The sequence below is a fragment of the Balaenoptera musculus genome, chromosome 2, assembly GCF_009873245.2.
Source record: "Balaenoptera musculus isolate JJ_BM4_2016_0621 chromosome 2, mBalMus1.pri.v3, whole genome shotgun sequence".
NCBI lineage: Eukaryota > Metazoa > Chordata > Mammalia > Artiodactyla > Balaenopteridae > Balaenoptera > Balaenoptera musculus.
In genome coordinates this window covers 8719818-8744009 of record NC_045786.1, presented here as the reverse complement: position 1 = coordinate 8744009, position 24192 = coordinate 8719818, and the positions used below count along the sequence as shown (strand labels likewise).

The 24192-nt window shown below is 41.0% G+C and overlaps 1 protein-coding gene across 6 annotated transcripts in view; it reads left to right on the top strand.

The window, feature by feature from the left end:
• Nucleotides 1–828: 828 nt before the first annotated feature.
• Nucleotides 829–24192, top strand: part of MCM10 (minichromosome maintenance 10 replication initiation factor) — a 49232-nt gene continuing 25868 nt past the window's right edge. Inside the window, exons 1-9 of one of the 6 annotated variants that reach the window (XM_036845211.1) lie at nt 829–941; nt 1116–1345; nt 3868–3956; nt 9731–10072; nt 10879–10983; nt 11125–11265; nt 12912–13083; nt 15102–15267; nt 23930–24097. In XM_036845211.1, coding sequence (XP_036701106.1) covers nt 3950–3956; nt 9731–10072; nt 10879–10983; nt 11125–11265; nt 12912–13083; nt 15102–15267; nt 23930–24097 — 1101 coding nt within the window. In that variant the 5' untranslated portion in view covers nt 829–941; nt 1116–1345; nt 3868–3949. Of the gene's footprint in view, nt 942–1115; nt 1346–1890; nt 1957–2060; nt 2071–3867; nt 3957–9730; nt 10073–10878; nt 10984–11124; nt 11266–12911; nt 13084–15101; nt 15268–23929; nt 24098–24192 lie in introns of those variants that run through there. The other 5 variants (XM_036845213.1, XM_036845214.1, XM_036845210.1 and 2 more) reach the window with 5 other exon arrangements.

Genomic DNA, 24192 nt, shown 5'->3' with positions numbered 1-24192 from the left:
CCAACCTGGCTATCGTCCTCTCCTTTTCCTGCCAAAGGTAACTTTCCTCTGGTCAGTTACCAAAGCAGATAGGTTTCCCTCGTAACGTGCTTCCAATTCGTCCCTTCCCTTCAGCTCTCACAGTCTGGGACTATCACGATCTCCTATTAAGCTTCTTTGTCTTCAATTTCTGGTGTATCCAGTTCCTGAGCACCCATCTTTTGAATTTTTTTCTTTTTGGCCACGCTGCGCGGCTTGCAGGATCTTAGTTCCCTGACCAGGGATTGAACCTGGGGCCACCGCAGAGAAAGCGCCAAGTCCTAACCACTGGACCGCCAGGGAATTCTCCTGAGCACCTATCTTTGTTAGCTTAATCGTCCTAAGCATTGCCTTATAAAGTAGTAAGACTAAAAGTTATTAACACTTTTAATGCTTACATGTGCTGGGCACACTGCATATTTTCAAGTTTTTCTCATGAATCCTCACAATACCCTATGAAATAACTATGACTGTCCCTGTTTTGCAGATGAGTTAAGTTGAGGCTCAGAGAGGTTAAGTAACTTAGCCGAGGTTGCACAGTGAGCATGTGGCAGTTAAAAATCATGCAGTCTTAACTGCAGAGTCTGAGCACTTAGCCACACCTTTCTCTATCCATCTACCTTCCTCCCCCACCTGCTCAAACAGGGTCTCTTTACCGCTTACAGAATAAAGTATTCATCATCTGCCACCCAATTTGTTTTACCTACATTTTAAAATGTTTCCACCTCATCTTTCCACCTATCTTTTACCTCCTCATCAGCAAGACTGGTGCTCCCTGGTAGTCACCTTATGTTATTTGTCTTTTATACAGAGATCGCATCTCCCAAACTAGACTAAATGCCTACAATATGGACCTTGTCTTTGTCCAAACGTGTACACCTGAGGCACTAAGTGACTATGGCTGATAACCAGTGTGTGAAAAGGTACTTGAAATTCTCATTTGATCCTTCCTGAAACCCTCTAGTTATCGCTATTATCAGCACTTTACGGATGAAGAAATTGACCCCCCGCCCCGCCCCCGCCAAAGCTAAGTGACTTGTTCAAGAGCAAATACTCTATTCGACTTTTTCTCTCTGTAAACATTTCTTGTGTGCCAGGCACCAGCAGCAAAAGAGAAGACAGAGGAAGAGCTAGGAAGATGAAAAAGACACGGTCTCCTTGTCTCCCGATGCTGACATTTTGGTGAGAAGAAGCAGAAAACAGTTATTCCCAACTCTGACGCAATTAAGGACCACGAACTCCTCTGCAAACAGTGGTTTCTACTGGGTCTAAGAATCTCATCTAGTCTTTCCTTCTCATTTTACAGACGGTGACGACGGTCAGAGAGGTAAAAGTGGACCAGATTTTTGTTGGTTTGTTTTTCAGTCCCATTATCTCAACTGAACACGAGGTTGTAAAATAACCAACCGAGTGAAATTATCAACCAGCCTGTTCAGACTTCTATACAGTCAACCCAGCCACAGGCAATCTGTGAGGGCAGGGGGAAGGTCTGCAGTGGGTTCCGCGGTTTGAGCCTCAATGCGCAGGCTTCTCTGCGTCAAGCGTAAGAGAAAACGAGCCTCAGAACTGGATGACACGGTCAGTGCCGGAAAGTGTCAGGAACTAACTTCTGACCTCCTATGAAAATACCGTACAGGGACAGTTCTACTTCCCGGCGCCGGTGGGGACGCTAGAACACTTACCGGAGGAAGCCAGGGCTGCACCGACCGGAAGTTTCCTTGCCCCCAACAAAGAGGGCGCCGGTCACGTGAGCCAATCAGATTGCTTACGCAAGGGTCACCTTCTCCCCGCCCCCCCGCGGCCGTTTCCGCCAAGACCTCTGAAGTAGCCAATCAGTGCAGCCCCGAGCCGGCGTGCGTCTGACGTCAGAGGCGGGGGCGGAGTCGAGTTGGAATTTTGGCGGGTCCGGCTGTAGAAAGGGAAGGGGTGCAGAGCCGGGTAAGATGCGGGTCTGCGACTGTTGAGGGGCAGGTTGAGGGACTGTCCGCGCGCGTCTGTGGGAGAGTTTAGCGAGCTCCGAGGGCGGGAGGCGCGGAGTCCGGGGGCGCTCAGGTGGGCGAGACTGGAATTGGGCGAGCGCGGGGGCGACCTGGGCCGAGCGCGGGGCCGGGCGCGGGGGTGGGCGCTGAGTGCTGAGCGGCGGAGGTTCCGGGGCTGGGGGATTGCGGGCAGTTCCGAAATGCACCGAGAGGTGCAAGGCGTTCGGCCGTCCAGGCTGTTTAAGGGTCCAGTTTCTTCTTTTTAAAGGTAACCTTTTAAGACGCTTGCTAAACGCTTGCCGTCTGTACTGTGTCTTATTCATTCATTCATTTGCTCAAATTGATTTGCTAATAGTTACTGAATGCGTCACCCATCACTTCAGCCTTCGTGAAGTTTACACTTTAAAGTGCCTAACAGGTAACAGACAGGTACACCATAGTGGAATGTGCAATAAAGTCATGAAAAGGAGGAGGTGAGAGGGTTCCAGGGGCCTGGTCAGATAGGGTGGTCTGGAAAGGCTTAGAAAAATGGAGAGTTAAGCAGAGACTGAGGGCTGAGAAGGAGCTAGGGGAGAGCTTTCCAAAGAACCTGAGGCCGCAAAGCACTTGTGTGTTCAAGAAGTTGAAAGCAGGCTAGTCTGGCTGGAGCATCCTTCGTTGCGGGGGAGGGGGGGGGCGGGGGGGAGGTGGGCGGAGTGGATTTAGAAAAAACTGAGGAAGTAGGCGGGAGAGAGAGTAGCCATTGCCTCGTAGGAACTTTTGTAAATTTTGTTCTAAGGGCAATGGAAAAATCATTAAAGAAATTTTATCAAGGGAATACTGCCATCTGACTTAACGTTCCTAAAAGACTACTAAGGAAAGAAAAGATTACTGTAGCTTTTGTACAGAGGATAAATTACAGAGGGACAGGGAGACCAAAACAGGAAGCTAACACGGTAGTCCAGGCAAAAGATTGATGGTGGCTGGGACTAGGCTTTTTGGCAGTGAAATTGGGGAGAAGTAAAAGATTTGAGCAATATACTGGAGACAGAACCCCTAGCACTTGTCGGATGGTCCTAGGTGTGAGGGTGAGGAAGGGTGCGTGGGTTTGTTCGGGGGAAAACAGGGTTGGTTATACAAATAAACAAGGACAGTTTGCTCCTACCTAGCCCTCAGGAAGCTTACAATCCCGCAGATTCCCCAGTAGACAACACAGTGCAGGACACATGATGGGTCCATAGAAATGTTTGTTGAATAAGTGAAAAGAAAGCACCATAATTAATACTTGACGTCGGACTTACCAAGGTCATATATATTATAGAGCCCATGTAAGTTAAGCAATAGCCTAGAAAAATTTATATTTTCTTCTTGCAGTTTTAAAAATCATTTTAAATGAAAAAAGGAAAGTGCACAGAATTACATGACTTTATCCTAATTAGCTATGCCAACTGTTCCTCTGAGCTTTGCTAACTAGTACTGAATCGAAATCTTGATGTGACTAAGGCTGCAACTAAGTAGAACCACACAGTAGGCTCTTATGGACAATGTAGACCTCAAATATGTTACAAGAAATAAAACAGATAATAGCTCTACTATTTAGACCAGCCTTCATAATACCTGTTCACAATTTGTCTCATCTGTGTAACCTAATATCAAACAAACTACTCTGTACCTCAACCGAGTTTCTGTAACCATAGCTTGGAGACAAGAAAAGGGACTGCTTCCATACTAGGAGGCAGATGGTGTTGGTGGTGGGGTGAGAAATAGCCAGAGTCTGGATGAATTCTGAGCTTGAGCCCCTACAATTTGTAGGATTCTGGGTTTGTTGGATACACGTGCGATGTGAGAGAGAAGACTCAAGGGTGACTTTTCTTATGTTCATTTCACGCAGCCAAGGTCCTGCGTTCCTGCCATCTCCTGGGCGCACCTGTTCCTCCCTGACCGTTCTCCATCTCCACTGTTCTCTTGACAGCATGGATGGTGAGTCCTGGCCATTTTCTCAGTTCCTCTGTTTCATGGAAAATCACTCTTGTGTTCATGGGCTTGTTGTTACTTATTCCACTTATAAAATAGTGAAAATAGCTGCCCTCCCCTCAAGCATTGTCTGAGTGTTTCAAAAGAAATCTCACTTCGGTCAGTGAATGTTATTTGTTTTAATCAGGTGAGATTTCTGTTCCTGACAGCACTGATTGTCTTTCATAATAACGGTAGTTGACATGTACTTACAATATGCCAAGCACTGCTCGAAGATCTTACGTATACAGTTGGCCTTCCATATCTGCGGATTCAACCAACTGCACATAGAAAATATTCGAGAAAAAAAATCCAGAAAGTTCCAAAAAACAAAACTTGAATTTGCTGAGAGCTGGCAAGTATTTACATAGCATTTTCATTGTATTAGGTATTATAAATCACCTAGAGATGATTTAAAGTGTACGGGAGGATGTGCATAGCTTATATGCAAATACTACGCTATTTTATATAAGGAACTTGAGCATCTATGGATTTTGGTATCCGTGCGGGATCCTGGAACACATGCCCTGTGGATACCAGAGATGACTGTATTAACTGATTTTACCCTCACAGCAACTATTTCATAGAAAGGAAGACAGATGTCTGGGTGACTTGTCACAAGTGAAACTGTCAGAAGCAGGGATTTGAACCCAGGCAGCCTTACGTCGAGTTCACATTTGATATTGAAATCTGTTGAAGTGGTTTTAGTCTAGCTCTGACTTAAATTCTTATAGTGCTTTTAAATTCTGTTCATCTTGCAGGGATGTGTGCAAAATATTTACCTAGCAAAGTGATGTTGCTGTAATTAGCAGAGCTTAGCCTGAGAGCAGCACAAAAATGATTGTGCTGGCTGTGAAGAGACCCTAACAAGTAAAATGCATTATTTTTCTGGTTGCGTAATTTTGTTTATTATTTTTCAAAATTGTTATTGGAGTATAGTTGATGTACAGTGTTGTGTTATTTTCAGGTGTACTCTGGCTGGTAATTTTTTTTTTTTTTTAATTTTATTTATTTTTATTTTATTTATGGCTGTGTTGGGTCTTCGTTTCTGTGCCAGGGTTTTCTCCAGCTGTGGCAAGCGGGGGCCACTCTTCATCGCACTGCGCGGGCCTCTCACTATCGCGGCCTCTCTCGTTGCAGAGCACAGGCTCCAGACGCGCAGGCTCAGTAGTTGTGGCTCACGGGCCCAGCTGCTCCGCGGCATGTGGGATCCTCCCAGACCAGGGCTCGAACCCGCGTCCCCTGCATTGGCAGGCAGACTCTCAACCACTGCGCCACCAGGGAAGCCCCTGGCTGGTAATTTTAAAGCCCAAGTTTATTACACTTTGCCTTTTAAAAAAATTAAAACCAAATTCTGAAATTCATCGCACTGTGATAATATGTGAGATTGATTGTACCATTGGTATAATGATAGTTTCCTATTTCTTAAAATCACCAAATTACCTACCGAGCCATTGATGTAATACAAAGTGTAACTTTTTGCTATGAGGTGGTCATGAGAAGAAGTGGTGAACGGGTCTGTGTTCTCTCAGAAATCACTGTATCTAAAAAAAGTCTCGGTTGACATGGCTTCACAATTTGGTCCAGTATAGACGAAATCAAAAAGTTTCCTGGTGCTAGGTGCTGTTGAACAACATCCATGTTTACATGCTAGTAGAGAGAGCAAGATAATAAAAAAACAAGTAGGAAAATATCAGGTAGTTGGTAAGATGGGAGACGCCGGAATGAGTTTGGATGCTGAGAGGAATGCGCCGGGAGACAGGGAAGAGCCGGTGATGTGGGAGAGAGCTGGTGATTGTCAACTGAAGTCCTGGAGAAGCTGAAAGTAGTGGGAACCAGTGTCTAAATGGAGGAATTGGCCAGAACTAGGACTCGACACTTCATCTGTCGTCGCTGGAGGAAAAGCAGAGAATACAGGTTCAGGTTTGGTAGTGAAAGATGATGAAGTCTGATTGCTTCTATGTTTTTTCCTATAAAATACGAAACAAGATCAATCAGCCAAGATTAAAGTGGGAGGAGAGGGCATCAGAGGTTCAAGGAGAGACGTGTGAAGGAGTTAGAGAATAGGAAAGCAAGTGTATCAGGGAAGTGTGGGGATTTTTAAACAGTATTGACTGCCCGCTTGTTATTGGCGGGTGTATATTTAAAGTTAAACCAGTCATGGTGGTGGGTCTTTGTCCAGGAAAGTTCACCAGCTGGAATGCAGGCAGGGAGGTGGTGGCCTGTTGGATTTCATCAGGGTTAAGAACCATGAGGGCAAGAGAGACAAGCAGGGAAGTTAAGAAGCTTTGGAAGGCAGTGATTATAATGATAGAACATGGATCCAGAGTGAGGAGATGGGGGATGAGGGTGGTAAAAACACTGTAGGAGAGTTGATGGATTCGGACATCTTTTTTTTTTTTTTTTAATTTTTATTGGAGTAGAGTTGATTTATAATGTTGTTTAGTTTCAGGTGTACTGCAAAGTGAATCAGTTATACTTATACATATATCCACTCTTTTTATTTTTTTTTCTTAAGATTCTTTTCCCATATAGGCCATTACAGAATATTGAGTAGAGTTCCCTGTACTATACAGCAAGTTCTTATTAGTTATCTATTTTATATATAGCAACGTATATATGTCAGTCCCAATCTCCCAGTTTATCCCTCCACCCACCCCCATTATCCCTGGCAACCATAAGTTTGTTTTCTCCATCTGTGACTCTGCTTCTGTTTTGTAAATAAGTTCATTTGTACCCTTGTTTTTTAGATTCCACATATAAGCGATATCATATGATATTTGTCTTTCTGTGTCTGATTTACTTCACTCAGTGTGACAATCTCTAGGTCCATCCATGTTGCTGCAAATGACATTATTTTGTTCTTTTTTATTGCTGAGTAATATTCCATTGTATTGAATATATATGTACCACATCTTCTTTATCCATTCCTCTGTTGATGGACATTTAGATTGTTTCCATGTCCTGGCTATTGTAAATAGTGCTGCAGTGATCATTGGGGTGCATGTATCTTTTTGAATTATGGTTTTCTCTGGGTGTATGGCCAGGAGTGGGATTGCTGGGTCGTATGGTAGTTCTATTTTTAGTTTTTTAAGGAACCTCCGTACTGTTCTTCATAGTGGCTGTACCAGTTTACATGCCCACCAACAGTGTAGGAGGGTTCCCTTTTCTCCACACCCTCTCCAGCATTTATTGTTTGTAGATTTTTTGATGATGGCCATTCTGACCTGTGTGAGTTGATAACACATTGTAGTTTTGATTTGGACATCTTAATAAAGTGGAGGAGATGGCAGACGGGAGCACTAGAGTGAGTTGGCGGAAGGATAGGAGGTGGGGATCAGAGTGGGATGCTTGAAATCAGGATCTCAGAGGTAGGTTGTACCTTTGCTGTGATGACACGGAATGACCTTGGGAGTAAGTGGCTAAGATGAGGGGAGGACAGGACCATTGAAGGTGAGGTCAGGAAGCCGAGAGACGAAGGCATTGGCTGGATCGTCCTTGTGCAGGTTGTAGTGACTGAGAATGGTGACAGCAGTAGAGATGGAGGGGAAGAGGGCGGCATCCGAAGGGAAATCAGTCGGTGACAGCGACCAGGAGGGGATCTTGATGAAAAAAATCTTCTGTCATGAACTGTGGCTTGAAGGAAGTTAAGTGGTTCCAGAGTGAACAGGGATGAGCAAAGAAGACGTCAGAGCCCTGGAGTTGATCGCCAGACATCTACTGCATGCCTAGTGCGTGCTGGGCACTGTTCCAGCATTTGCAGTGTGGATGATTAAAGAACTTCCACTCACGAGGGTCACAGGGCAGCCAGATTTTTGTTGTAAGAGCCGCTGAAGATATAGGAAATGGGCTGGTAGTAGATTCTGTTGGGTCCAGAGAGCAGATCCCAGGAGTTGGGAGCAAGGAGGGTGGAAGATGGGGTCAGTATAACGTGGAGAAGACAGATGATTTGGGGTGGTGACCAAGGTAAACTGGGATGGAAGGCATCACGGGATCAGCCCTGGTTCTCTCCTGAAAAGATGGGTTCAAGGCCCAGAGTGTGGAGCCACTAGGCAACCTTTTTCACCTGTGGCTCCCCGTGGTGTGGGCCCAGGCCTCTTCCGGGGTGTGCTCTCTACAGCAGCTTGGAACGGGAGAGAGAGGAGGGCCTCCTGGCTCCGTTTGGGGACGTGGTGATCTCAACTGGCGCCTAGGGAGTCTGGTGGGCTCTTCTCTCTCGCTGCACCCTGCAGTCTTGGAGTCTTTGTTGACTAAGCAATCCAGACTAATCGTTATGCAACCTCTGACTTTAAGCTTTAGACTCTTTCATCAGATTCTAGGCCTTGAGTTTGGCTATTGGCTCATTTCCTTCTGGTAAGGGAGCATAGAGCAGCGGAAAGGATATTGGTTTACTGATCTAGAGATCTCCATCCTAACCCAGGCTCCTGTGCTGACCTGTTTCACCATGTGATCCTGAACAGACCCGTAGCCTCTCTAGGTTTCAGCCCCTGTCTTTCCAGCGAGGGGGTGCATCACATATTCTTAATGTTTTTGCTTTAAATGCCTCTGATTTTATAAAGGAATCATGCCCAAATAGGGGGAAAAAATGAGCAAACAGAATAAACAGATAAATCAAGAAAGAAGAAATCCAATTGGCCAGTAAACATAAGCAGTTCTCTACCTCACCAGTAATCCTGGAAATGCCAATCAAAGCAGCAAGCTATCTTTTAAAATCATTCATCAGATTAGCAAAACATCTTAGATGATGTACCGTAAGGTGTTGGTGAGGTAGTAGGGAGAAACTCTCACAAATGTGCAGGAAGGTAGATTCGTGCTTGTGGCATAGTTTGTAGTGGGAAAAAATTAGAACTAGCCCGTTCATTGGAAAATGGCCTTTATTGGAAAATGGGTGAGTAAAACATGATACAGTCTTACCATGGAGTACTATACAGCAGTTGAAAGAAATAAAGTACAACCATATTTTGATTTGGATCAATCTTACATGCAATGTTGAATGAAACCAGGATAGGAGTAACACGTACAGTGTGAAATAATCTATATAAATACTTTTAAAGCAACCAAATACTATGTTAACGAATACCTATATATTTATGTTAAAAGTATGAAGAGTGGCCCTGAGCGATATAGCAAAATTATGACAGTGATTGCAATGGGGCCTGGAGCCAGCCAGTGGTAAGGAGTTGGGACAAGATTTGACATGATAAACTTCTTAAACTTTTATTTTTCCCAACCATTTAATGTAAAAGCTAAAAGCAAACATGATAAAATGTTAATGATGGCTAATTCTGGGTGATGGGATATGAATACATTTAATATAATGCTTTGTAACTTTCTATAGTTTTTAAAAATTGCTCAAACAATTAAAAAGTGAGGGAATATATCCATCTAGAACCTAAATGTATACTTAGCGTGTTTTTCGGTTATTCCCTTGTGGGTTGAATTTCGTATGCAGGAAGTGTCTGATTAGCTGAAGTAGCACAGGTAAATAGATCTAGCCCAGTGGCTGGCCCACGGTGGTCACTAAGCAGATACTGGCTCCTGCTTTCTTAGCCCAGTGCCCTCCAAGAAGCACTGGGGGAGAGGAAAGGTAGAAACAAGAACAATAATTATACCAGGCAAAATGGTGAATCTGCCGAGTCATTTTAACTGCCTTATGAATGTTGAATGTTTTAACTCTGTTTGTCAATGGCTGTTTTCACAGGTAGGCTTTCTTTCTTTCCTTTTTCTTCTTTTTCCCATAGGGGAGGAGGATGATTTGTCTCTGCTGACCGCACTGCTGGAGGAGAATGAGTCGGCCTTGGACTGTAATTCAGAAGAGAGTCAGCCCTTGACCCAGGAAGATGGTGAACCTGATGCATTCGATGAGCTCTTTGATGCTGACGGTGATGGTGAATCTTACACAGAGGAGGCTGATGAGGGAGAAGTGGAAAAGGCTGAAGACCAAAAGGAGAATTTGGATGCTCTCTTTGGAGACATGGAAGACTTAACAGATGAGGAAGAAGCTTCTACATCGCAATCAACTAACCACAGGGCCCTCCCTGCTCCTGCTCCCAGTCAAGGGAAGACTCATCAGGAATTGCAAGGTGCCTAACCACGTGCTTTCTCTAATTTCTTTATAGTAGCGCTGATGAAGACCGCCCATCTGGCAGCTTTCCTCAAAATAGCTGCCGAGTCAGGGGTAGGGATAAATGACTTTGCCAAGAACATTGTACGAGTTAGTGGAGCGAGCATTTAAAGCCAGCATCTGAGGGTACAGAGGCCCCCTTATATCAGGGTCACCCAGGTGCGACTGATCCTTCGCAGAAAGGCTCTAACTTTTCTCACACTTATTACAGAAAAATAATACTTCAGGATTTAGCAAAAGGAGCCAGGGACAAGACTACAAAGCAGCTACACATTCTGTTTCAGCAGAAGACCATTTCTGAACCCTCACATTGAGGACTGCCATTTTCTTATCCCTGGCATCTTTCTCATGTATTTTTAAATTACAGTAAAATTCTGCTCTAATCAATGGGCTATTTCTTCTAATACAGGAGCCAGCATTCATTGTATTAATTATGGTACTTGATTTACGAAATAAATATAATCATTTCTTGACTCTTAAGAACCTGTCAACCATGGACATGTATCTGTGATTATCTGTCAGTAGTACAAATTCATAACCAGCTTTGGTATTAGAGATTTGATTACTGGAAATAATCGTGTTTCTTTCTCTGAGGGGACCCCTTCGAAGTACAAAAGTTAATTGTGAGTTTTCGGTATGTGATTCTATTGTGGGTCTCAAGGTTGTGGAGGTGATGGGTGGACGTCAAAAGTCATTTCAGCACTTTCATCATGTATAATATTTCCTCTGGTCTGGTTCTTAAATCAATATATTTTTCTTCCCTAGATGAATTAAGGAAGTTGCAAGAGCAAATGAAGTCCTTACAAGAACAGCTGAAACTAACGACAATTAAACAGCCTGCAAGTCCAGCCCGTCTGCATAAAACCCCAGGTAATCAGACTAATTCTAAGGATAGTATGCATTTCTGTTACGAAGAAATTATAACATTACTTCTGCATCCAACTCCTGGTAAAACGGTTTTTGAGCCCCTTTCTAAATTTTCTTTACTAATTTCTTTTACTTTTAATCAAGTAGATAAGTCTCCACGTCCCCCTCTTAAGGAGAAGAAAGTTCAGAGAATTCAGGAGTCGTCGTGCTTTTCTGCGGAGCTTGACGTCCCTACTCTACCAAAACCCAAGCGGGTGGCTCGGACACCAAAGGTTTCACCTGCAGGTGTAGTACTTGAGGCCTCCCTGGTTTCTCACTGCTTGGGTTCTGTTTGCAATATATTTTGGCATTGTCACGTATGTGTGTGTGTGTGTGTTTTGGTCTATCTTACCTGCCCATTGAGAAAAGTAAGTTTCCTGGGAATGGAAACCATATGCTATACTTCCTAATCTTTCTCTACATCTCAAAGTGCTTAGAAAATCCTTAGGTAGAGAATAGGTATTTAACTAAATGCTTAGTGGATTCAATATTTTTTCAGCTCTTATAGTCCTGTAGTTGACTTGAATTATAGTCAAGTATAACCACTGGGTTGAGTTCTTATGCTAGCAATCTAGAGATTTAATCTTCAGGCTGTGAGACTGAGGTACAGATCCCCTTATAAAATGATCAAGTTTTATTTGAAGCCAGGTTGTTTTAAACCAGAGGGTCCATTCTTTAGAAAAGGCTTCTTTGCCAGGAGTATAGAATGGTACTTAAAATCCTATTTCAGCACATACATATATACACACAAAATAAAATGAAAAGGATTTATAAGCTCTGTGTATTGGTTTTGTTGTACTGCCTTTTTGCCCAAAGTGATTATTCTTTGGAAGATCTAAGACAAAATGGTCTGGAGATAACATAGTTTAGAGTAAGCAACATTTCATTGATCACACATGTTCAAAGAGGCCCTTTTGATTACAGTATGATACATATGACACAATAGTACAGAATAGCTGTAGGCTCCTGGTGTTCATATTTATTTGACAACAAATTATATATTCCATGTATCCACTTATTAATAGTGTTTATCCCCTTAGGACCTTTGATATATTACTGAGGTGTTTTATTAGGCAATGTCCAAAGTTGGGTTTTGAAGGGATGGGGCAAGGGCACGGTTTCTGGAGATTCTGAAGTTCTAGGGTTGTCCTGGTCCCTGGCTTGCGAGAAGTGATCCAAAGTCGCTTTGAAGGTAAACAACAATCTTACTTGAGAGAGAGATTTTATTAAGGAGAATACCCAAGCTTTCTGACCCTCAGGAGCATTATTAAATGCTTCTAAAATATGAAAAGTAACCATGTCAGAATACCCTGGGCCCCCTAATTACCCCCCCCTCAAGTAAAATGGAATGGATTGAAATGAAATGAAACGAGAAATAAGAAAACAAAGGGGAGCTAACTTTGGATGTTTTTCAGGTGGAATTTGACCTGTGCACACATCTCTACTAATTACTGATTTCTATAGGAGGGCTCTAATTCCCTCATGGAATCTTCTGCAGTGCTCTGTATATGGTGAATACTCAGTAAATGGCTTTGCCCAGAGGAGCAGTGTTTTAGAGCAGCACTGCTGCAGCAGCCACTGGCTACATGTGGCGAAGTAGATAAATTAGGCATTCATTTCCTTAGATACACCAGTCAGTTTCAAGTGATCAATGTCCACCTGTGGCTGGTGGCCGCCACACTGGACAGCGGTGCTATAAAACATTTTCATACACAGCAAGCTCTTTGGACCACGCTGCAGAGATCTGGGGGTAGTACAGAAATGATCCTGTGGGCGTCCTTTGTTCTCTCAAGATTTGGTTATGGCATATGTTGATTAAAAAAAGAAACAATTCCATTTAATGTTTAGTTATCGGTGTGGTTTTCTTTTTAATTTTTGTGTTCATTTTTTAGAGCCCCAAAGCTCATCTTTCAGGATGACAAGTGCACCCTCCCAACCACTCCGAACAACTCCTGGAAACAAGCCTGCTGGGATGACGAGGGATCAGAGTGCAGGGACCCCCAGGAGCTCTGGGGAAACAACTCAGACAGTCTCCGTGGAAGCCTTCTCTGGCCTGAGGCTCAGGTCAGTAACTGTAACGGGCCTCTCACTCTGCTCATAGGCCCCACTAGATGCCTCTTCCTCCTTTCTAGGGACCTGGGCTTCCAGAAATAGTGTGTTTGTACCGCAGATCCACATAAGACCTACAGCTCTTGAACTGGACCATACTAGGCCATCAGCCCTGGGTTTGACTCAGTATATTTACATATGAATAAGGAAAACTTTCTCTTGCTTGTGTAAAGAATAAAAGATATATGTTCATAAAAAAAGAGATCAGTAAATAATAAGTACTGTATTTAATCAGAAACTGATGGAAACAGTGATAGAGACTATTTTTAAACACCTAAAGGTATATACAGTTTAACCAGGATAGTAGTATCTTCTTATAGTTGATGTTAAGAGAAATAGCTGTGCTCTTTTTCTTCCTGATAACTTTTAAGGCCAATTTATATTCTGTGTATCTGTTCCATGGAGAAATTAAGATATTCAGTTAAAATAGGAATAAAGCCCAGGATCGGTTCAGGGAAAAGCCTGGACTTTGAAATCTGTGCTTTGCATCACTACTGCCTTGCATCTCCATTATTACTGCTCTTGAAGCCCAGGGAAGAGCAGTAACCCTTACTCTGAAACCCGATTGCCTTTAGTACTGTCTATCTGAGTAGCCAAGTGCAACCCGTCTAGAAGACCTGAGCCTTGTCAATCTAAAATAAAACTGCTAAGCTCTTAAATAGTACATGATTAAGCAGGGGGAGAACAAGTGACTGCTAACACGCAGTAGAAGTTTATTGTAAAGACTCCGTACTCTCCAAAATTGGGGGAAAAATCAGTATCTTCATTACATTTGAGACAGAGTCGGAGGGACGGAATACAGTAAAAGCTCATTGAGGGGGGCTCAGGGTTCTTTTTCAAGGTAAGTGTGGCCCTCCTGAGATGATACTGCCTTTCCCAGTGGAAACTCCCTACAGATAATGAAAGGTGTTGCTGATGTGAGCGTGCTGAACGTTTGAACTGAATGGAAGTAGACGAAGTTGAAACACTCAGCCAAAGCTTCTGAGGGGCCTACAAATTTAGGGGATTGCAGAATTGTTTGAGTCTCTGTAATTGTTCTACCTGAACCACAGAACCTAAAAATACTCCGAAGGATCACTGCCTGATAGTAACCTATTAACTTAAAGAAATCAGGCAAAGAAAGGATTTCTTCACCTACGTCAGTGTTTCCCTCCTGAATATTCTTCATTGTTCAGAGGTAGCTCTTGGACTTTCTATTCCAGAAGACTTCTGAAAGAGTCAGAAAGCATGTTTTTTCCTGTTTTCTCTTGTCCTTGAATATGTAATATGATCAAACATGGAACAGATGTTAATATTCTACTAGAGAAAAGCAATTTACAAATTCATGAGTTTTTAGCCACTCATTAGGAAAAAGAATATATTAATTGAAGCTAGGTTCAAAGTTTTTATTTATTATGTGAAAAGGTTGGCTTAAAGAAAACTAATTAGAAACAGTAGAACTTTTGAAATTCTTGCAGAATTGATGGAATTGAAATATCTTATTTACTTAAGCAATTCATGATTTTGTATTAAAGTCAAGAGATTATTTTTAAAAGAATATTATAACTTTATATTACAATTCATAAGAACTTAAAGAATTTGTGATCTTTATTTTCTACAGAGGTCCCAGTTCTAGATCCAAGGAAAAACAAACCTAGCTTTTAAAATTATCTCTCTCTCTTTTTTTTTTTTTTTTTTTTTTGCCACACTGTGCGCCATGTGGGATCTTAGTTCCCTGACCAGAGATCAAACCCTACCCCCTGCAGTGGAAGCACAGAGTCTTAACCACTGGACCGCCAGGGAAGTCCCAAAATTATCTCATTTTTATCTGCTGTAAAAATATGTGCCTTGTCCATTACTACATAACTACACCTCCCTGAAAACAGGTGCTTTAGAGATTTCTGCCAATTACATCTCTGCTAACCAATTTGCTACAGTGCCAGATAATCTCTTCTTAGAATAATAATCTACCAGTCGCTGGTTTCTTGACCCAGGAAACCTCGAGTATCCTCCACAGAAATGAACAAGAAAATGACTGGCCGAAGACTGATCAGACTATCTCAGCTCAAGGAAAAGATGGCAAGTGAGAAGCTGGAAGAAATAGACTGGGTGACATTTGGGGTTATATTGAAGAAAATCACTCCACAGAGTTCTAACAGCGTAAGCCATTTTATTGATTTCTCAGCTGTTTCATCACAGATTGACAGTGGGGACTCATATGCTCTTGATTTGTTACCCAGAGCCCGTCAGTATTTCATTTTGAAGTCATTGCTAGTAAGTTCCCAAGTTGCCACACCATCGTTGGGTTGGTACCCGAGGGGGAGATGTGTAAGCAGGGCCCTACTTAAAGAACATCTGGTTGTACAGGCTTCTTGGGCTTTTTATTGTCCATGTCATTCTTTCTTATTTCACTTGTCATTGTTTGCTGATGCGTGTAGATGCCCCTGTGACACTGCAATCCCTTTTGTGCAAGGGAAGCAGGTCCTCAAAGAGGCTGAGTTCACAGATCCTTTGGAAAGCTTTACTAGGTGTAAGATGTCAATTGCAAAAGTCCTGAAATTGCTGACTTGCGCCAGTACAGTATGGTATATTTAATTTGATGGATATTACAAAAGATCTAGCAAGTTTTAAAATAAAGTTGACTGAGGCATAACAGGAAAATTATTTTATGCCCTGACAAGTCAGAAAATCTGGATGCTAAGCCTCGTTCTCCATTTAGCAGGAGTTGTGGCCTTAGGGTGGCCCCAAATCTTTCTTTGAGGACCTCCATTTCCTTACCTGTAAAATGAAGGAACTGACTTTTGATTATCTCAAAGGCTCTCTCTAAAATACTGCAAATAATCTTGCTCAAAACTAATTCATTCTCCAATTTAGATCTTGGCCAACCTTAGATTTTTTTATGAGCTCTGACACGAGGGCTTGAGTTTCAGATTCTGAATCCTGCTCTAGCCCTGTTCTATCTCACTAAATGTGAGCAAGTCTGGTTTTCATTTGGTTAAGTTTCTAATTGCATCACTACTGGCTATAATGACATGGAAATAATAGGTGTGAAATTTATCTGAACTCCTCTGTATAAATCCTTGGGAGAATAATTAGAATACTTGAGTCTAGGCGATAGCTCACCGTAACCTGTAACCATACCCACTCTGGGCTGCCTCTGAAATAGCTTGATTCAATGTTGTGTGAATTATTTTGTTTAAAAAAAAATCTGTAAACATGGAAGATGTTCATATTATAAGTGGGCAGCATTTTGAGTTGCACTTCTTGATATGTCATAGTATTTCCAAAATTTTACAGTTAAATACAACTAGTTTTCTTTTTTTTTTTTTTAGAGGAAATGGCTCTTGTGTGTTTTTTGTTTTTTTTTTTCACACACACACACACTGTATTTTATTTTTACAAGAGATAAATAGACTGACACCAAGCATTGTACATGGATGACCACAACAAAAGCAGCAATGATTGCAATTACCAAACATGAAACACACTCATACTATGTCATAATATTGATATTCAGTCCAGTAATCCTCCACTGTAACAGCTCCTTTACTTTGCAGTGAAAATTGATTTGTATATTCTTTGCCTCTGAGTCCTTGTGGGATTTTTTTTTTTTTTAATTCAGACAGAAAGTCACAAAAATTATACTCATCCTCATCAGTTCACTCAGTCCCATGTAATTAATTTTTTTTTCATCTTGATCTTTTGTTAGCACTTTTATGAGTTCATCAGTTTTTCATTAGAGTTCTGAAAATGCTTATTCATTCAGTTCAGCAGTACAGTCAGTTACCAGAAACCTGTACTTGTCAGAGTCTTTTCCATGAATTTCTTGAAGATGAAACCCTTTTATAGGAACATATTTGCAAAATCATCAGAGTACACCCAGAACTGTCTGTAAATGACAGAAGACTTAAAAATGACCACGGTTAAAGATTTGATGAAAGTTCATAATAATGCAGTTGACAAGAAAATTAGTTATTTCTGAGATATACATTTTAAAGTAATAACTAGGATTATTACATATAACATTATACCAGAACATATAACATTTTTAGAAATTTCATGTAATGTCTGAAACATTTATATTAACATCTTTCCATACATATTTCCATACACATACAAATATAAGATTTTTAGAAATTTCATGTAATGTCTGAAACATTTATATTAACATATTTCCATACAAATAACCCAATGAAACTTTAGTATTAGTTGTTTTGTTTGTTTTTTTATACTGCAGGTTCTTATTAGGCATCAACGTTATACACATCAGTGTATACATGTCAATCCCAATCGCCCAATTCAGCACACCACCATCCCCACCCCACCGCAGTTTTCCCCCCTTGGTGTCCATATGTCCATTCTCTACATCTGTGTCTCAACTTCTGCCCTGCAAACTGGCTCATCTGTACCATTTTTCTAGGTTCCACATACATGCATTAATATACGATATTTGTTTTTCTCTTTCTGACTTACTTCACTCTGTATGACAGTCTCTAGATCCATCCACGTCTCAACAAATGACTCAATTTCATTCCTTTTTATGGCTGAGTAATATTCCATTGTATATATGTACCACAACTTCTTTATCCATTCGTCTGTTGATGGGCATTTAGGTTGCTTCCATGACCTGGCTATTGTAAATAGTGCTGCAATGAACATTCGGGTGCATGTGTCTTTTTGAATTACGGTTTTCTCTGGGTATATGCCCAGTAGTGGGATTGCTGGGTCATATGGTAATTCTATTTTTAGTTTTTTAAGGAACCTCCATATTGTTCTCCATAGTGGCTGTATCAATTTACATTCCCACCAACAATGCAAGAGGGTTCCCTTTTCTCCACACCCTCTCCAGCATTTGTTGTTTGTAGATTTTCTGATGATGCCCATTCTAACTGGTGTGAGGTGATACCTCATTGTAGTTTTGATTTGCATTTCTCTAATAATTAGTGATGTTGAGCATCTTTTCATGTGCTTCGTGGCCGTCTGTATGTCTTCTTTGGAGAAATGTCTATTTAGGTCTTCTGCCCATTTTTGGATTGGGGTGTTTGTTTCTTTAATATTGAGCTGAATGAGCTGTTTATATATTTTGGAGATTAAGCCTTTGTCCGTTGATTCATTTGCAAATATTTTCTCCCATTCTGAGGGTTGTCTTTTCGTCTTGTTTATGGTTTCCTTTGCTGTGCAAAAGCTTTGAAGTTTCATTAGGTCCCACTTGTTTAATTTTGTTTTTATTTCCATTACTCTAGGAGGTGGATCAAAAAAGATCTTGCTGTGATTTATGTCAAAGAGTGTTCTTCCTATGTTTTCCTCTAAGAGTTTTATAGTGTCCAGTCTTATATTTAGGTCTCTAATCCATTTTGAGTTTATTTTTGTGTATGGTGTTAGGGAGTATTCTAATTTCATTCTTTTACATGTAGCTGTCCAGTTTTCCCAGCACCACTTATTGAAGAGACTGTCTTTTCTCCATTGTATATCTTTGCCTCCTTTGTCATAGATTAGTTGACCATAGGTGCGTGGGTTAATCTCTGGGCTTTCTATCTTGTTCCATTGATCTATGTTTCTGTTTTTGTGCCAGTACCATATTGTCTTGATTACTTTAGCTTTGTAGTATAGTCTGAAGTCAGGGAGTCTGATTCCTCCAGCTCCATTTTTTTCCCTCAAGACAGCTTTGGCTATTCGGGGTCTTTTGTGTCTCCATACAAATTTTAATATGATTTGTTCTAGCTCCGTAAAAAATGCCATTGGTAATTTGATAGGGATTGCATTGAATCTGTAGATTGCTTTGGGTAGTATACTCATTTTCACAATGTTGATTCTTCCAATCCAAGAACATGGTATATCTCTCCATCTGTTGGTATCATCTTTAATTTCTTTCATCAGTGTCTTATAGTTTTCTGCATACAGGTCTTTTGTCTCCCTAGGTAGGTTTATTCCTAAGTATTTTATTCTTTTTGTTGCAATGGTAAATGGGAGTGTTTCCTTAATTTCTCTTTCAGATTTTTCATCATTAGTGTATAGGAATGCAAGAGATTTCTGTGCATTAATTTTGTATCCTGCAACTTTACCATATTCATTGATTAGCTCTAGCAGTTTTCTGGTGGCAGTTTTAGGATTCTCTATGTATAGTATTATGTCATCCGCAAACAGTGACAGTTTTACTTCTTCTTTTCCAATTTGTATTCCTTTTATTTCTTTTTCTTCTCTGATTGCCGTGGCTAGGACTTCCAGAACTATGTTGAATAATAGTGGTGAGAGTGGACATCCTTGTCTCGTTCCTGATCTTAGAGGAAATGCTTTCAGTTTTTCACCATTGAGAATGATGTTTGCTGTGGGTTTGTCATATATGGCCTTTATTATGTTGAGGTAGGTTCCCTCTATGCCCAGTTTCTGGAGAGTTTTTATCAGAAATGGGTGTTGAATTTTGTCAAAAGCTTTTTCTGCATCTATTGAGATGATCATATGGTTTTTATTCTTCAATTTGTTAATATGGTGTATCACATTGATTGATTTGCGTATATTGAAGAATCCTTGCATCCCTGGGATAAATCCCACTTGATCGTGGTGTATGATCCTTTTAATGTGTTGTTGGATTCTGTTTGCTAGTATTTTGTTGAGGATTTTTGCATCTATATTCATCAGTGATATTGGTCTGTAATTTTCTTTTTTTGTAGTGTCTTTGTCTGGTTTTGGTATCAGGGTGATGGTGGCCTCATAGAATGAGTTTGGGAGTGTTCCTTCCTCTGCAATTTTTTGGAAGAGTTTGAGAAGGATGGGTGTTATCTCTTTTCTAAATGTTTGATAGAATTCACCTGTGAAGCCATCTGGTCCTGGACTTTTGTTTGTTGGAAGATTTTTAATCACAGTTTCAATTTCATTACTTGTGATTGGTCTGTTCATATTTTCTGTTTCTTCCTGGTTCAGTCTTGGAAGGTTATACCTTTCTAAGAATTTGTCCATTTCTTCCAGGTTGTCCATTTTATTGGCATAGAGTTGCTTGTAGTAGTCTCTTAGGATGCTTTGTATTTCTGCGGTGTCTGTTGTAACTTCTCCTTTTTCATTTCTGATTTTATTGATTTGAGTCCTCTCCCTCTTTTTCTTGATGAGTCTGGCTAATGGCTTATCAATTTTGTTTATCTTCTCAAAGAACCAACTTTTAGTTTTATTGATCTTTGCTATTGTTTTCTTTGTTTCTATTTCATTTATTTCTGCTCTGATCTTTATGATTTCTTTCCTTCTGCTAACTTTGGGTTTTGTTTGTTCTTCTTCCTCTAGTTTCTTTAGGTGTAAGATTAGATTGTTTACTTGAGATTTTTCTTGTTTCTTTAGGTAGGCTTGTATAGCTATAAACTTCCCTCTTAGAACTGCTTTTGCTGCATCCCATAGGTTTTGGGTCGTCGTGTTTTCATTGTCATTTGTCTCTAGGTATTTTTTTATTTCCTCTTTGATTGCTTCAGTGATCTCTTGGTTATTTAGTAACGTATTGTTTAGCCTCCATGTGTTTGTCTTTTTTACGTTTTTTTCCCTATAATTCATTTCTAATCTCATAGCGTTGTGGTCAGAAAAGATGCTTGATATGATTTCAATTTTCTTAAATTCACTGAGGCTTGATTTGTGACCCAAGATGTGATCTATCCTGGAGAATGTTCCGTGCGCACTTGAGAAGAACGTGTAATCTGCTGTTTTTGGATGGAATGTCCTATATATATCAATTAAATCTATTTGGTCTATTGTGTCATTTAAAGCTTCTGTTTCCTTATTTATTTTCATTTTGGATGATCTGTCCATTGGTGTAAGTGAGGTGTTAAAGTCCCCCACTATTACTGTGTTACTGTCAATTTCCTCTTTTATAGCTGTTAGCAGTTGCCTTATGTATTGAGGTGCTCCTATGTTGGGTGCATATACATTTATAATTGTTATATCTTCTTCTTGGATTGATCCCTGGATCATAATGTAGTGTCTTTCCTTGTCTCTTGTAACATTCTTTATTTTAAAGTCTATTTTATCTGATATGAGTATAGCTACTCCAGCTTTCCTTTGATTTCCATTTGCATGGAATATCTTTTTCCATCCCCTCACTTTCAGTCTGTATGTGTCCCTAGGTCTAAAGTGGGTCTCTTGTAGACAGCATATATATGGGTCTTGTTTTTGTATCCATTCAGCCAGTCTATGTCTTTTGGTTGGGGCATTTAATCCATTCACGTTTAAGGTAATTATCGAGATGTATGTTCCTATGACCATTTTCTTAATTGTTTTGTGTTTGTTTTTGTAGGTCCTTTTCTTCTCTTGTGTTTCCCACTTAGAGAAGTTCCTTTAGCATTTGTTGTAGAGCTGGTTTGGTGGTGCTGAATTCTCTTAGCTTTTGCTTGTCTGTAAAGCTTTTGATTTCTCCATCAAATCTAAATGAGATCCTTGCTGGGTAGAGTAATCTTGGTTGTAGGTTCTTCCCTTTCATCACTTTAAGTATATCATGCCACTCCCTTCTGGCTTGCAGAGTTTCTGCTGAGAAATCAGCTGTTAACCTTATGGGAGTTCCCTTGTATGTTATTTGTCGTTTTTCCCTTGCTGCTTTCAATAATTTTTCTTTGTCTTTAATTTTTTGCCACTTTGATTACTATGTGTCTCGGCGTGTTTCTCCTTGGGTTTATCCTGTATGGGACTCTCTGCGCTTCCTGGACTTGGGTGGCTATTTCCTTTCCCATGTTAGGGAAGTTTTCGACTATAATCTCTTCAAATATTTTCTCTGGTCCTTTCTCTCTCTCTTCTCCTTCTGGGACCCCTATAATGCGAATGTTGTTGCGTTTAATGTTGTCCCAGAGGTCTCTTAGGCTATCTTCATTTCTTTTCATTCTTTTTTCTTTAGTCTGTTCCGCAGCAGTGAATTCCACCATTCTGTCTTCCAGGTCACTTATCCGTTCTTCTGCCTCAGTTATTCTGCTATTGATTCCTTCTAGTGTAGTTTTCATTTCAGTTATTGTATTGGTCATCTCTGTTTGTTTGTTCTTTAATTTTTCTAGGTCTTTGTTAATCATTTCTTGCATCTTCTCAATCTTTGCCTCCATTCTTATTCCGAGGTCCTGGATCATCTTCACTATCATTATTCTGAATTCTTTTTCTGGAAGGTTGCCTATCTCCACTTCATTTAGTTGTTTTTCTGGGGTTTTTTCTTGTTCCCTCATCTGGTACATAGCCCTCTGCCTTTTCATCTTCTCTATCTTTCTGTAACTGTGGTTTTTGGTCCACAGGCTGCAGGATTGTAGTTTTTCTTGCTTCTGCTGTCTGCCCTCTGGTGGTTGAGGCTATCTAAGAGGCTTGATGGGAGGCTCTGGTGGTGGGTAGAGCTGACTGTTGCTGTGGCGGTCAGAGCTCAGTAAAACCTTAATCCACTTGACTGTTGATGGGTGGGGCTGGGTTCCCTCCCTGTTGCTGTGGTGGTCAGAGCTCAGTAAAACCTTAATCCACTTGACTGTTGATGGGTGGGGCTGGGTTCCCTCCCTGTTGCTGTGGTGGTCAGAGCTCAGTAAAACCTTAATCCACTTGACTGTTGATGGGTGGGGCTGGGTTCCCTCCCTGTTGGTTGTTTTGCCTGAGGCAACCCAACACTGGAGCCTACCGTGCTATTTGGTGGGGTTAATGGCAGACTCTGGGTGGGCTCACGCCAAGGAGAACTTCCCAGAACCTCTGCTGCCAGTGTCCTTATCCCCACGGTGAAACAGAGCCACCACCCGCCTCTGCAGGAGACCCCCCAACACCAGCAGGTAGGTCTGGTTCGGTCTCCCCCAGGGTCACTACTCCTTCCCCTGGGTCCCGATGCACACATTACTTTGTGTGTGCCCTCCAAGAGTGGGGTCTCTGTTTCCCCCAGTCCTGTCAAAGTCCTGCAATCAATTCCCACTAGGCTTCAAAGTCTGATTCTCTAGGAATTCCTCCTCCCGTAGCCGGACCCCCAGGTTGGGAAGACTGACGTGGGGCTCAGAACCTTCACTCCAGTGGGTGGACTTCTGTGGTATAAGTGTTCGCCAGTCTGTGAGTCACCCACCCAGCAGTTATGGGATTTGATTTTACTCTGATTGCGCCCCTCCTACCGTCTCACTGTGGCTTGTCCTCTGTCCTTGGACGTGGGGTATCCTCCTTGGTGAAGTCCAGGGTCTTCCTGTCAATGATTGTCCAGCAGCCAGTTGTGATTCTGGTGCTCTCGCAAGAGGGAGTGAGAGCACATCCTTCTACTCCGCCATCTTGGTTAATCCCTCTTCCAACTAGTTTTCTTTAAATGATGCTTTTTTCTTCTAAGCTAAGGAAAGATTTAGAAACATTAAGCTGAAACCTCCTTATTAATATTAATAACATAATCAGTGATAAATAATATTTACTAAATTTATATCAGTAAGTTCTTTTTTTTACTGAAGTATAGTTGATTTACAACGTTGTGTTAGTTTTTGGTGTACAGCAAAGTGATCCAGTTATACATATATATATTCTTTTTCATATTCTTTTCCATTATGGTTTATTACAGGATATTGAATATAGTTCCCTGTGCTATACAGTAGTAGTCTTGTTGTTTAAATATTTTATATATCATAGTTTGTATCTGCTAGTAACAAGTTTGCCATTGGCTTGCTTTTCTTCACCTTCATTTCTAAAATGAGAAGAGTCATACCAAAACCTAGAGAAAGGATTAATTTATAATTAACAGACATGCTGATGATTACATATTCAGGGTGGGTTATACTTAGATATTTTTCCACAGTAGAACACTCGAACTGTAAATGGAGACATTGTAACCCATTGTTCAAAATTTATTAAAAATAAGAATAAATGTTTGCTCCAGGGGAAAACATTTAGCATCTGGCGACTGAATGATCTTCGTGACCTGACGCGGTACGTGTCACTGTTCCTGTTTGGAGAGGTTCACAAAGAACTCTGGAAGACTGAGCAGGGTACCGTCATAGGGCTGCTCAATGCGAACCCCATGAAGCCCAAGGATGGTTCAGAGGATGTAAGGCTCTGTTTCCATGATTTTTTTTTTTTTTTTTTTGGTCTTTATAACTTAGCTGAGTTCTATCAAAAACATTTATATTGGTCTACCTCCAG